This window comes from Chrysemys picta, chromosome 4 (assembly GCF_011386835.1).
Source record: "Chrysemys picta bellii isolate R12L10 chromosome 4, ASM1138683v2, whole genome shotgun sequence".
NCBI lineage: Eukaryota > Metazoa > Chordata > Testudines > Emydidae > Chrysemys > Chrysemys picta.
This window is the reverse complement of record NC_088794.1, coordinates 82,137,691-82,151,136: the sequence shown is the minus strand read 5'-3', so window position 1 is coordinate 82,151,136 and position 13,446 is coordinate 82,137,691. Positions and strand designations below refer to the sequence as shown.

General features: G+C 48.2%; 1 protein-coding gene across 4 annotated transcripts in view; it reads right to left on the bottom strand.

Moving 5' to 3' along the window:
* Positions 1–3,697: 3,697 nt before the first annotated feature.
* The window catches only part of LOC101950900 (transmembrane protein 263-like), a 317,383-nt gene continuing 307,634 nt past the window's right edge, over positions 3,698–13,446 (bottom strand). For all 4 annotated transcript variants that reach the window (XM_005302228.5, XM_042849190.2, XM_065592813.1 and 1 more), the window contains one exon: positions 3,698–5,882. In XM_005302228.5, coding sequence (XP_005302285.1) covers positions 5,596–5,882 — 287 coding nt within the window. In that variant the 3' untranslated portion in view covers positions 3,698–5,595. The remainder of the gene's footprint in view (positions 5,883–13,446) is intronic.

Below are 13,446 nucleotides of genomic sequence, written 5' to 3'. Positions count from 1 at the left end.
TAGCAGGCAGTGGAGCTGAGCTGGGAAACTGCAGTTGCTGTGCACAAAGACAGAAAAAACCCCCACCAGCAGGAGCTGCCTGCTTTCTGCTCACTTAAAAGCCAAGGAAGGAAGGAGGAGTGGGAAGGGGGTGGGAGGCTGCACGGATTCGCTATTAAACTCTCTTTTACGGGCCTTTAGAAGGGCAGGAACGTCTGCTGCAGCTGCCTGAGCTCATCTCGCTGGCCGCATTTTGCAAACTGGCCCAACCTGGAAGATGAAAACTCATTTTAACTGGGAATGGCTGTAAAAGGTCAGCAGAAAAATGAGTTTGGTGGCCTCTCCTCAGGGTTTGCAGGGAGAGAAGTGGCACCTTATAAATCATCTGAACTGGCTGCAGGGAGCGGGATTGGCAGCCTTGACTCAGTGAGAGGGGATGGGAGAGAGACCTGCAACAATCACTACCTGGCCCTCGCTCATTGCCGGCCTTAACCATGGGCTACATCTGGTAACTGCTCGGAGCACCAAGACTGCAGCTGCTTTCATCTAATACAGCCTTGCAGAGATGGTAGGTCCCAGCCTGTGATGCCTCATCTCCAGCTAATCCTGGGATGAGTTGTCTCTGTGGGCTGAATCTCCATACCAGAGATGAGGGGAGCTGCAGGCCCCCAGAATTGCCTGTTGGTCACCCCCTCATTAGTAGATTACACACCAAACACAGGCAGGGGAAAGAAGGCCATGTATTGTTCGGCTGCAGAGGTGCCGTTGGGCTGAGCTCATCAGGGCCCCTGTGGCCCAGAGAGCTATACAGAGAAATCAAGCAGTCCTGTTCTCCAGAGATGATGAGCATGCTGCTGTGGAGACAAGGGCTTTGCCTTCTCCTCACCTTTGAAAGGCTTTAGCTGGGAAGAGGGGCATTTGGGTAAATCTTGATAAGAAACAGCCAGTCCTAAAGACAGAAACTCCCATTCTCCAGTAGATATAGCCTGAAACAGTGGCCTTTGGAGTTTAATTTAGTTTTGATGCCCCACCTGGCTCTGAACAAAACCTTGGACAAAAGCCCCAACTACATGGGAGTTTTAAATCAATATTAGGAACCAGATTTAAATACTTCTTCTGGTTTCTAACAGTTTGACCAATTAGTGTAGCTGGGGCAAAATGGCTTTGGAATCACATTTGAAAACCACGTTCTAGTGTAAGCAGGGAGAGAGATTCAACACTGTTTGGTGCCCTGACACATGGGTCCTAGGCGTGACAGTTGAGTTTCCATTGAATTTCTAATGTCTTTTCTTAACAGTATTATTTTTGTTCATTTCCTCCCACTGGAGACAAGGACCGACCCAAAAGAGGTATTTAGCCTCAAATTTTACTGTAACTGAAATACAGAGATGGAGAATATTCCCAGAAATGCACTGCAAAAAAACCCAAGAAGAATCTCAAACCCAGGAACAAATTACAGAGATTTCAATTATAGAGAACAAAAATATCCCCGAGCCTCAGGCATTCTCTCTAGCATGATGGTGTGGGCAGGGATGTGGGGCTGGAGGAGTTGTTTAGCATGTGAATGTTTCAATAGAGTTGGCTTACTCCAAAGGATGGGAAACATCTGGAGCCAGAGGTGGTTAGCAACATCCTGCCCCTGGCAGCTCCACACCCCACTTCTGTCTCTATATTTACATGCAGCCTCTATTTTATAAGAGCTACTTCAGGACCATGGAAATAGAGACAACAAGACCCACTCACAGGAGGTGCAGCCTAGGAAGGTACACAGACAAAACGGAAACATTTCCACAAGCAGAATGACTGGACAGTCAGCAGCAGAGGAAATGTATGCCCTTGCTTCCCCCAGTCAGAAAAACAGTTTGAATGAGCAGAGCCTCCCTTACCCGTCCCCTGTTTCAGGGCCACAAGGGTGGCTTTTTAACAAGAGGCTCCCACTCAGTAGGCATTCTGACCTGGGAAGGAGAGACAAGTGAAGGAAGAAATAGAATGAGAGAAGGAAAAGACAACAGAGAGAGAAAAGCGAAAGAGGAAGGCAAAGGAACCACTAGTGAATGGATGGTTCTCTCCTTCATAGTGTAGGGCACATTCTCTAGCACCCACAGCTGAAGCATTCACCAGCTTTCCACTCACAGCAAGCCCTCCACAAGACAGACAAGAAGTCATCACCACCTGGCGTTGAAGTCGCCATGGCTCCTGGCTGTGAGCTCCTTTCGCTCCTAGTTTCACCTTCGCAAACTATTACTCAAGCGGTGGCCATTCCTGAGCTAAGGGAGATTTTTATTCTATTTACTTAAAAAAGAAAAAGAAAGAACAGAAGAAAGATGCCGATGGTAGGAGAAAAGATGAGAAAATGCATTGTATGCACAAGGGGCCTCTGAAGTCAATGGAGTTGCACCAGGGATGAAAATATGTGCTTTCACCTTGTTCTGCTAGTGCCATTCCAAACATACTTCTGGGAACTGGTGTCTCGAGATGGATCGAGAAGTGCCGAGCTCTCCACCCCACCAGAATTGATAGCAAAGGACTAGTGGGGGAGAGGACAGCTAAGAGTTTCTTGATCTTCTTCTCATCACCCCCTAGAGCAGTGGTTCTTCTCCTTTACTGCAGCCTGCACCTCTTTGGTTCTCAAAATATGTTCTCACACCCCTTATCAAAAATCAAAATATGTTCTCACCCCCCTTAAACCTGAAAAATATGTTCTCGCTCCCCTTAAACCTAAAAAATACATTCTCGCACCCCTTAAACCTAGTTACAAAGTACTTGTACTTACGTGCTGTGCTTAATTTGTGTTTTCGATGATTTACCTTCTAAAAAAATCTGGCATGTCTCGCTCCCCCAGAAAGGGCATCTCGCACCCCCAGGTTAAGAACCGCTGCCCTAGAGGGAAGCTGGAGGAGGAGGATGGCCTTTTGTTCTCCTTGCTCAGCAAATGGATCAGTTGGGATAGATTTGCTGACCGCTTAGTTAAGGACATTTATTAGCTGAGAGGTCAGAACAGGATTCTGATGCCATGTGAAAACACACATAATAAGAGAAGACTAGGGGAGGGTGAGGAACAGTTGGATACACAGAGCAAGCTGACACCATGCTTTGCTGAGCACTTGGTAGATGGGAAGAGCTGAGTAAGACTTCCCAGGGCCTCTCTGACTGCTGAAGAATATTTTAGCAAGGTACAGGCACATAACACACACACACACACACACACATATTGGAGCCTGGTAGCTCAGTGAAGTTACTGTCTTCAGAGTCAAACCCAGCATGTCTGTGTCAGTAAGATCTCCAGAAAAGACACCAACAAAGCAGATTCCTCTCTTAAAAACCAAGAAGCATCTTAAGCCACTTTCTTTCTACCAAGAGCAACATACTGTGCTGATCAGCTATTCATTATTACTGCAGATAGCAGGGTCAGTGCACAGTGCAGGTGATGCAGAGACATCCGGACATGCAGTTTGTCTAGTGAAGGGACACGGTCCACTCAAATCCTACCCCACAAATGGATTTCATAAAGGACAGGATCCACAGGCATTCACAGGTATAAGACAATTAAGTGAAAAGGGTTTTTTTCTTGTTTTCATTTCCTGGTGTCAGAGACAAGCATAGCATCATTGCTACAGCACAAGAACCAGGAAAAGAAACTGACTAGGACCAGGAGCTTCCAAAAGGAGCCAAGGGCAACAAGTAAACAAACAGCAGCAGGGGGAGAAAGTAAAGGAGATTTTTAAACATTCTTTTGGTTTTAATAAACTAAGTATTAGGCAACACAGGGAAAAACATCTTCTAAAACATTCTTTTTATTCGGCCAGCGTCCCTATATAAAAAACTATATGCTGGAACTGCCAAAGATGAATATGTAAACAGGTCTGCAGCAGTAGCACAGTTTAGTTTACCTGGTTGAAAACATGCCTGTGTACTGCAGATTACATACACACATGCTAATATAGATGCATATTTATAAAATACATTGCAAACACTGCGTCACTTTTCTATGTACCCCAAAACCTAACAATCTAGGCAAAAAACCTGACAAAAGCCAGGAAAGGCAGAGTTAATGCTGGAACCTGGGGCTTTCCTTATCCCATTAATCCTGGGGATTGCCGGGGACTCAGGGAGAGAGACAGAGACAGAGAGAATCATGTGACACCTGGAACACCATGAGTGGGTAGGATGGAGAGGCAGCAGCAGACTTAGTTTCTGGGTAAAGAACACAGGATGACTATTTAGTGCCACATGCTCGTTCTACTGAGGCAGGTTGGAACCCCATGAGTAGCGTGTGGTGTACGAATTGCTGATGCATTGTGCATTAGCTCTACGCTCACCGGCTTCGGAGTGTACTCCCACTAATCCAGGGAAATCATTCTCTAAAGCAGGCTTGTGTGCTCACAATGATGCCACCACACCTCAGGGAGCTGTTCTTTGAGGTGCCAAGCCATAGTAAGAATGGTGTTGTAGGCTAACCCCTACTGCAGGACTCAAATGAGGTTCAGAAACATGCTTTACCAGGGTTTAACATTACATCCCGTGGAGGCAAACCAGGGTCCCCACCTTCAAAACATATGTTCTTTAACACGGCTGAGGAGCGGTACCGTGAGCAAGGCATGGAGCCAAACTGACTCTGCTGTGCATGGGAGAAACGCCAATGACTTCAGCAGGTTGCACCCGCTTACATTAAGGCCAAGTTTGCATCACCTGTGACAAAAGCATTGGTGCCCCTTACTGCTGAAGCTGCACTGGCTGCCTATTGCCATAACATTATGGCAGCAGTGCTGCCTCCTGCTATAACATTACAGGGGCTTGGCCTCCCTGCTGTGATGTTGCAATGGTGCCTCTGACTCTGGCGCTATGGTGACCTGGTACTCCCTCCCCCGCAGGCTACAGACACAGAGATTCCCTCCTCCATTCACCCCTAAACTAGGAAGTCTGCTCCAGTTTGTACAACATACTCGTGTGATATCACCGTGAGAGCTGCTCTGTTAGGGCTGAGGGGTCCCTCTTCCAAGGGCGCACACAGCCTGAGTGCCCAGAGCTGGGAGGACCAGCTTGGGGACTAAGACCTATAGACCTATAGACAAGGGGACATGGGTACTCCCCTCCATTTCTCTGGGGGAGGAACAAGCCTTCGTTAGCCACAGTATCTCTTCTTCATGTTAATGGGACTTTGTTATAACAATTCCCTCTTCCCCCCAGCAAACCTTAAGAATACCTCCCAGGGGCCTGAAGCTGAACCCTAACTAAATACAACGAAAGGAACATCAGGAGCATGTGTGGGCTTCATGCTGGAGCACAGTTCTTCCCACCCACCCCCTGCCATCTCCCAGTTCCCACTCCCACTCCTCTGGGCTCGGGAGAGTAAGAAAGGGGAAGGAAACTGCAGGGTAGAGACAGCTGTGCCTACAAAGCCCTCGGAGGAGAGTGGACCCCCAGGGGGTGATAGGAGTGAAAGGAATTTGCAGTGACTCTGTGAGCTCTGAGCCAGGCAGGTGGTGCTGAGCGGGCTGTAGCTGGAGTCTGCACTGGTGCTTTGCCCCCTCCCTGAGGTGGCTGTTTCCAATCTGAAGAGGTGCTGTGGAGAGGGAGCGTATGGACTGATCTTTTGTAAGGAAGCTGTAATCAGGGTTAGTCAGCCTTGTCCTTCTTCTTTGTGGTGAAAGGGACTTTGTTGGCAACGGCACTGCCCACAGCTCCCACGCCGCTGGTCACCACCGAGACGCCGCCCTTTACCAGTCCAACACTGGCGGCAGGGACGCTGGTCACAGCTGTTTTGGTGAGTTCCAGGCTCTTGCTGCCAACCCAGGCAACTCCTCCCAACGTCGCCCCCACAGCTCCCCGCGTGATGCTGAACAGGCCTCCCGTCACTCTCCAGATCACTCCCGCCTGCTGTTGTGGATGGTCCTTGCTGGAGTCTGCAAGGAGAAAGACAATGGGGAAGCGATTAGATGCATTATCTCCTAAAACTCTTCTCCTAGATAGCGCTGGTCAAGTCTAACTTTGAAGGGTTCCTCACCACCACAGCACGCTAGGAAAAGGCAGACACCCCAATACCTAGAGTCTTCCCCAGGAATACCCCTGCCTCCCCACTGCAATGTCCAGGACATTGGAGCAACCAAAGCTGAGACTTACCAGGGAACCACAATTTACACAGTCCAGTGCATAAGAGGAGAAGACTTTGGGAAGTTAGTGAGTGCTCAGTGAACGCCCATGCAGTGCAGAAAGGATCAATAAAGCTCAGTTACATAACTGTCGAATCTCAGTGCCTCAATTTAAGGTGAACCCCCTTAACAAGGGACATAATTCCTCTCCCCTCCACACTAAAGTGAAGGGATTGCTAGCATGAGCTGCAAGTACTGCAGAGCTGTAATGGCTGAGATGCCACCTGTCTGGTGGGCACTTAGAAGTTCTCTCTCTTAATGGTATGCGTGGGGCAATGCTCACAATTTGCCAGGGCTCAGGAGCTGGTTAGTTCCAAGCTGCTACTCATGGGGTTCTAACTTTTCAACTCTGAAGTTGTCTTCCACACCCCTCTCAGCTTGTGTCCACTGCCAATACTGGATGCAGGCAGCAAAGTGGTAACTGTTTTTCTGGAGAGGGGTGGGATGTTTTAGGTGCCAGGACTTCTGATTTGCTGCCAGTTCTATATACAAGACATGTTACAAACAACCACATGAAAACAGCAAAGGAGTCTTGCTGGGTAGGAGAGAAAGCTCCCCCTGGAAACATTGGAGTCCTGAAACTAGTAAAGTCCTTTCTAACCCAACACCTGCTTAGAGGGCCGATAGCTAACACACATGGACTCATTTTGATAAAGCAAAACCATGCAGCAGGAGGGCTTTTACTGGGATGTGTTCCCCATGTTCTGGGAAGTGGGGAAATTGTGAAGATGAATGGCAGGCTGCTGAAAGCCTGCATAATAATGATGTGTCTGTACAGAGCCCAAGCCAGGAGTTCTGTCAGAATTAGTCAGTCACTTGGCAAGGAGAATCACAGAGACTTTGTAAGCACTCTGAAGAGAGAGGCTCTTCAGAGCTCAGCAGCGAGATCCGCTAATGCTTATACAGTCCATGGGACATGCAAAGAACTGGCCTGGAACACATTGCCACAAACAAAAGGCTGAGACCACTCAGAGCTGTTCAGCTGGGGAATCTCCAGCAAAACGCTGCTTCCCATTCCTAGCCACATCCCCGGAGTGAGAGTGGATAGATGGGTCACTGGATGCCAAGATGTTACAGGCAATTCACTCGCACTGACCCAAGTGGCTGAACAAGGGAAGAACAGGTTACTGTAGCTAACCAACAGCTGGCTGTGGTCTGTCCCCTTGGATCTTCATAGGGATTTTCATGTCTCACGCATTAGGTCGTGCTCACAGACACACACCATGCTGCAATGTTCGCTGCTCATTCAAGAGGGAGCCCCATATCTATTAACTCAGCTCAACTAGTCAACAGTGTTCCACTTGGAATGCTAATAATATTCCAGGCAACAGGAAATTCTACTTGGAAACACCCTTTTGAGATCACCACTCACTTTCATTTCCATGCAGATTGCGGCTGATATTGATTCTGTCAGTGCATTTCCTTTGCTAGCAAGTGAAGGGCTTGGGAACTCCAGAAAGCAGAGGCTGAATAGCTAATAGCATGGCAGGGCCTTCGGATGCTGGACACCACGGCTGATGGAGACATCAGAGCTATGCCTTCTATGCAAATCCTGCTCCATTTACGGTTACTTTTGCCTCCCACCCTGCACCTCCATCCACGTTTGTTTTGCCCACCTGTTCCTTTTTGTCATTCACTTAAATTGTGAGCTATTTGGAGCACGGACTGTCTTGGGATGTTTTGTAGAGCACTTGGCACAAAGGGGCTCCTTAGTGCAGCTGTTAAACAGGTCCCCGTGTGTTCCACATATTCTAAGCACACCTGCAGGCTAAAGTTCAGCCCATCAGATCAATTACTAACAGGCTGTGCCACTGTCACTCCATGGGGAAGGGAGTGGTTCTGGATCCTTTACAAAAAATAGCTATAAGGTGCTTTTAAAATCAGACTAGTCCCTGCATCTGATCAGGTCTCTTACTTGGCATGTGTTGGAGCCTTCTTGATTTAGACAATTTTGGGTGCTCTGCTTGCTTTCATGGAAGTTGCTCGGGAGGTGCCATCAGCTGCCTGTAGCTAAGTCCTGAGGCAGTGCTCTTGCTAGGAGACATTGTTGGTGTCAAAGGGTTTGGATAAGCCCCTGATATTTTTAGATCCTTACCTGACTTAACCAGTCTGCAAAACTGGGTTAGAATATGCTCTCTGCACGATTTCTGGTACAGTCCCAGGTGATTAAAATTCCACCTGTTCTACAGGAAAGTTCCTGGCCAGTGGGCTCACTGCCACAGAACACTGCACTTTTGTAAGAAAGCCCTTCTCTTCCTGTGGGGCAAGGAGCAGTTAAAGATTCCAGGACTCCATTTTTGGTCTAGTTTGAACCCACTCCCCCCGCCCAAAAGCAGCCTGTCTGGTATGGCAATTTTGGTGCTTTGGCTTCTCACTTGGACTAGGAACGGCAGGGATGTGTGAAAAAGAGGAGCACAGAAAATCAACCACACCTCAGAGCAGGTGCATTTTGAGGGAGGGGTGAAAGTTGGCACTGGTTCCATTTTATATTCACAAGTACTAACCCTTCTATGATGGGATGGGATCACTGGAGTCTTGTGTTCACTGTGCTGCATCATCCCTCAGAATTGCACTACATGTGCCACCTTCTCTAGACATGGAGGGCAACAAGCCTACTTGTCCCAGGAGGGGATCATGGTGCAGAAGCTCAGGGCACTAGTAGGTCTAGTAGGTCTGCATGATAATGGCTTAGTGTCCCCATTTCCAATCAACACTAGAGACAAATCGATCAGATGAGATATGGAAGCCTTCAGGTGACTAGCCTGGGGACCAGAGAGGAGGAGGCACATGCATATGAGAAGCGTTGAGATGCCACATGGTCTGCCGAGAACTAAAAAGTGTTGGAGAAAGGGTCAGGAAGCATTAAGGAGTTAAGACAAGAACAATGAATCCTTCTAAGTATGCTAGGCACGAAGTCAACAATGCTGCAGCGAGCGCTAGGAATCCCAGACTCAGAGATCACCAAGGCTAAAGTGGCTGCCAGCACTTGGGTTCTAGCTCTCGTGTGCTGCTTAACTTCCATGAGCAGCAGGAAGCGAGGGTGGAGCCCTCACCCTTGGTATATTGATGGCCGCTCCAACAGCATTTCAGAGCTCTGATTTCCTACCCCTGAGCTGATGAGGAACCAGAGTGTCGTGATACAAACTTCAACTCAGAGTGGATTATTTTTTGACTCTCTTAAAATGGGTTACAGCAAAATGCAAGGGACAAAGCCCAAGCTCTGACCGGGGAGCCGGAGCAGATGAGACTGTGCCAGGGTGGGAGTACATCCTTCACCCCAGTCAACCTGTCTAAAGCTCCCTGGCTGTCTCTGGATAGCTTGTCTTCAGGACTGCAGTAAGCCACATAGTAAGCTGTCATGTAAGATAAGCATCAGATTTACAGTGCAAATTAGTCTCTCAGACAATGGAGTGAGCTATGCATCTTGGTGGCACAGAGGAGCCCAGATTAAGAGAGAGAGACAGCAGAGATGAAAATACACAGAATAATCAGAGACAGACAGACACACAGCCAGAGTGCGGGCAGAATGCTATTCCCTGGAGCCTGTTGCAGCCCATCCTGCTGATGAAAGCTCTTCACCATCTGTCAAGCCTTTTCCTTTCAATCAACGACCTGGCCTTTCCAAGGATCCCTTCAGCTTCACCTCACCCCAAGCCAATTTAGAAGGGAAGGAAAAAAGACAGGAAAAAAAGCACCTCTGCATGTATGCTGATTCTCTGCTTTGAGGTCAGCACCCACACACAATAGACTCTCATCCTTAGCCAGGGCCTTTCGCAATCCTGATTGGTGTCTGTACAGAGCAGTGAATCTACCTGCTGGGTCTGCAGACAAAGCCACACTTTCTGACCCGATAAGGGAAACGTGAACTGTAAAGAGCATATGAGGAGTGTTAGGATGGCAATGTGCACATCAGAATTGACACACACACAATTTTCAGAGGCATCGCAGCAAATGCCTAGGGTTTTGCATTTATTTATTATACATGAAATGACAAAACTGTATGCTATGTTAGTGCTGAGTGCGACTGGACCCCGGGTTACTCCTTCCCTCAGCAGCTGATATGATGGACAAGGAGAATCCTTCTCTCTAAGAGGATTTGTGCAAGCTGTACTTGCCGCTTACCTATGAGAAGAGAGCAGGGTCAGGTGAGGAGAGTGTTTAGGAATGGGATACAGGGCCTTTCATTTTTAGGCCACTAATTTCAATCCAGTCCCAGGCTAGAGGGACTGGCTTGGCTCAGGGAATGGGAAACAAAGCCTTTCAACCTCCATGGTACTGTCTTCCATTTGGTCCTAGATTTCAGGGGTGGGAGAGGCAGGCTGGTTGGCTCAAAAAGATGGGGCTATTAGTTCAAATCTAATCCAAGCTGATAGGCATCAGAGGTTATCTGCTTCTGCTTACTGTTTGGTGACCAATGTGAAATGAGTTGGGAGGACTCAGTCTAGCAAACAACCACTGTTAGGTAGCAGGGTCTGGAGGAATAAATGGGGTTGGGAGTCAGCTGGTTACAAGTTGTAATCCCATCCCCAACACTGATTTCCTGGGCAAGTCACTTCCTCTTTCTGTGCCTCTGCAATGTTGCCAACATTTATGATTTATCATGAGCCCCATGATTATTTGCATTTTTCTTAAAGCCCCACCTCTTGGAGTCATGTGAATGTGTGTGAAACTTGTAAAAGAATAAGTTTCTAGACTCATGGTTATGGAGAAATGCCTGAACACAGGACTTGAGTGCTTCCTAAAGGCCCAAAAAACAAAAGGCAAATAAAATAACCCAAAATATGTGGTTTATACAAAATCTAATGATTGTTTGGGCCCTGACTTGTGATTTTGAACGTTTCGCAATGCTGTGTCTGTTTCCCCATCTAAAGCACAGGGACTGGACCTGATACTTACCCATAACTCACAAGGATGTTGTCAGGGTTAATTTGCTCATATTGGTGCAGTGCTTTGAATACAGAAGTGTTGTGAGTGTATCATCACAGCTGGCACGGACTGGATCCCACTGATAGTCTTGGCAAAGATGCCAAAGACTGAACTTCCCATTTATCTCAACAAGGGTGACTCCAGTGAGAGGGCAGGCAAAATGACAAGGCAGAAACTTGCCCTGCTGCTGTGTTGTGCCTGTTCTGGGGATAAACAAAGGAGTTTGGTCTCCAAGCTTTTCAGTCTGGCAATGCACTCCCTTATAAGCAACAGCCTCCAGAGCAGGCAGATGCAGCAGAGACAGAGCTGGGGGGTGGGATAGCTCAGTGGTTTGAGCATTGGCCTACTAAACCCAGGGTTGTGAGTTCAATCCTTGAGGGGGCCACTTAGGGATCTAGGGCAAAATTGGTACTTGGTCCTGCTAGTGAAGGCAGGGGGCTGGACTCAATGACCTTTCAAGGTCCCTTCCAGTTCTAGGAGATGGGATATCTCCATTTAAAAAAAAAAAAAAAAAAAAAGAAAGCTTCTGATGTGCGGGCATAGGGATAGCTGTGTCTCACAAATGAAATCACAGCTTAGGTCTTTTGACCTGTGAAAAGCCCCTGCACCAGGGACACTGCTAGTTTTAAGTCTCTCATGTGCAGCTGGAAGAATCCTGCCTGATCCATCCCGGTGGCATCTGTAATGAGCCATAGCTCCACCCTGCAGCCCCCAAAGGAACTGCAGTTCATTCATCCCTCCCTTCTGTGCTGTTGGGGTTCAAAATAACCCAATGCCAAGTGCAAGGGTTTGCTATTTAACAACTAGCTCTTTGTTTGAACAGTCACATTATAATCCTGCTCACTAATCCCATGATGCAGCTGGATGGAAGCTGGTTTACAGTCTCAGCTGCCTTGTTCTCCCCATCCCTGTGGTATCCAGGCAATGAATGCTGTTGCTTTCCACCAAGATGGTTGCCACCAGCAAGAGGCCCAGAAATGCCAGCTCGAGTTTAGCCATTGATTTTTACATGTTAAGTCACGGGGTCTGCAATCAGTGAGACATGCTTGCCGCCACCGGCCGCTCGGGAGGCTGCTGCACTCAGCAAAATGGGGGCAGCTGTCTCCCAATCCCAGCACACCACAGGGCTCCTCAGTGGCACAACGAGCTTTAATTGTTCCCTGCACATGCCCTGTGAGCATTATTAGCTGCTGTAGTGTCTACCTTGAAGCACTCAAAGACAGAGTTCAGGAGGGTAAACGAACAGTGATATGGAGTGGCTTGTTTTCCTCAGCTGAGCCTTGAGGGTGAAGCAGTGTAAACTCTGATTATGGAAGTGTGAGGATCTGTGTTGCATTTAGTCACTGCTGTAAGTAAGGAACTGGGAGGGTAGCCTTCAGCTGGAGAATAGTGGCTGGGTCTGATACATTTTAGAAGGTGTTTTGTTCCTTTTTGATTCCTGATACACTGTTTCCATTCCAGCTCCACACCTTTACTGCTAAGGGTCCACTGCAGAGCACCTGGTTATGACACGGTTACTTTTGTAGGCTAGATGGGACTAGGGTGATCTAATTGCTGATAACCGGACCCCCGAGGCCTGACTCCATCCCCTCAAAGGCCCTGCCCCTGCTCCGCCTCTTCTCCCCAAGGCCCTGCCCTCATCCCCGCCCATCACTGGATCGTCTCAAGGAGGCTGCCTGCAGGGGGGAGGCAGCCCCAGCTGAGCAGGGGCTGGCACAGGTTAATGGTCTGGCGCCTGCCCCTGCCCCACAGTAAGCAGACTTTTGGTTTGCATGCCATTTAGGGTTGCCAGGTCCTCTTTTCGACTGAACTTTCCGGTTGAAAACTGGGCCCCTGGCAACCCTAAATGGCACCTGAACGCAGAAGCCAAAAACCAGACTGTCTGGGTAAAACCTGGATGAGTAGCAACCCTAGATGGGACATTGACTATATCTTTGAACTGAGGACAGCTCAAGTCTTTAGCATGGTTAACATTGCATCTGCACTACAAAAGGTAACTGCATTCAGGAACAACCCGCTAGAAGCAATATTGGACACTAGCCTGGGACTCTGGAGACCAGGGTTCCATTCTCAGCTCGACCACTGATCTGTGTGTGACCTTGGGCAAGACACTTCCCCTTGCTGGGCCTGAGTTGTTCATCCATCCTATTTATTTCATTTGCAAACTCTTGAGGGTAGCGACTCTGTCTCCTTTTGTGTTTGTACAGTGCCTGGCATACTGGAGCCCTGATCTCTGTTGCGGCATCTATGCACATTATAATACAAATAAACAACATCTCCTGCCACATGGTAGAGGTTATAATATAAATGGGCCCACATTAGGGGCCTTTGGCAGGATAAACGTGGCATCCCCCACTCACGATTTACCATTAGGGGGAAGGAAATCTCAACA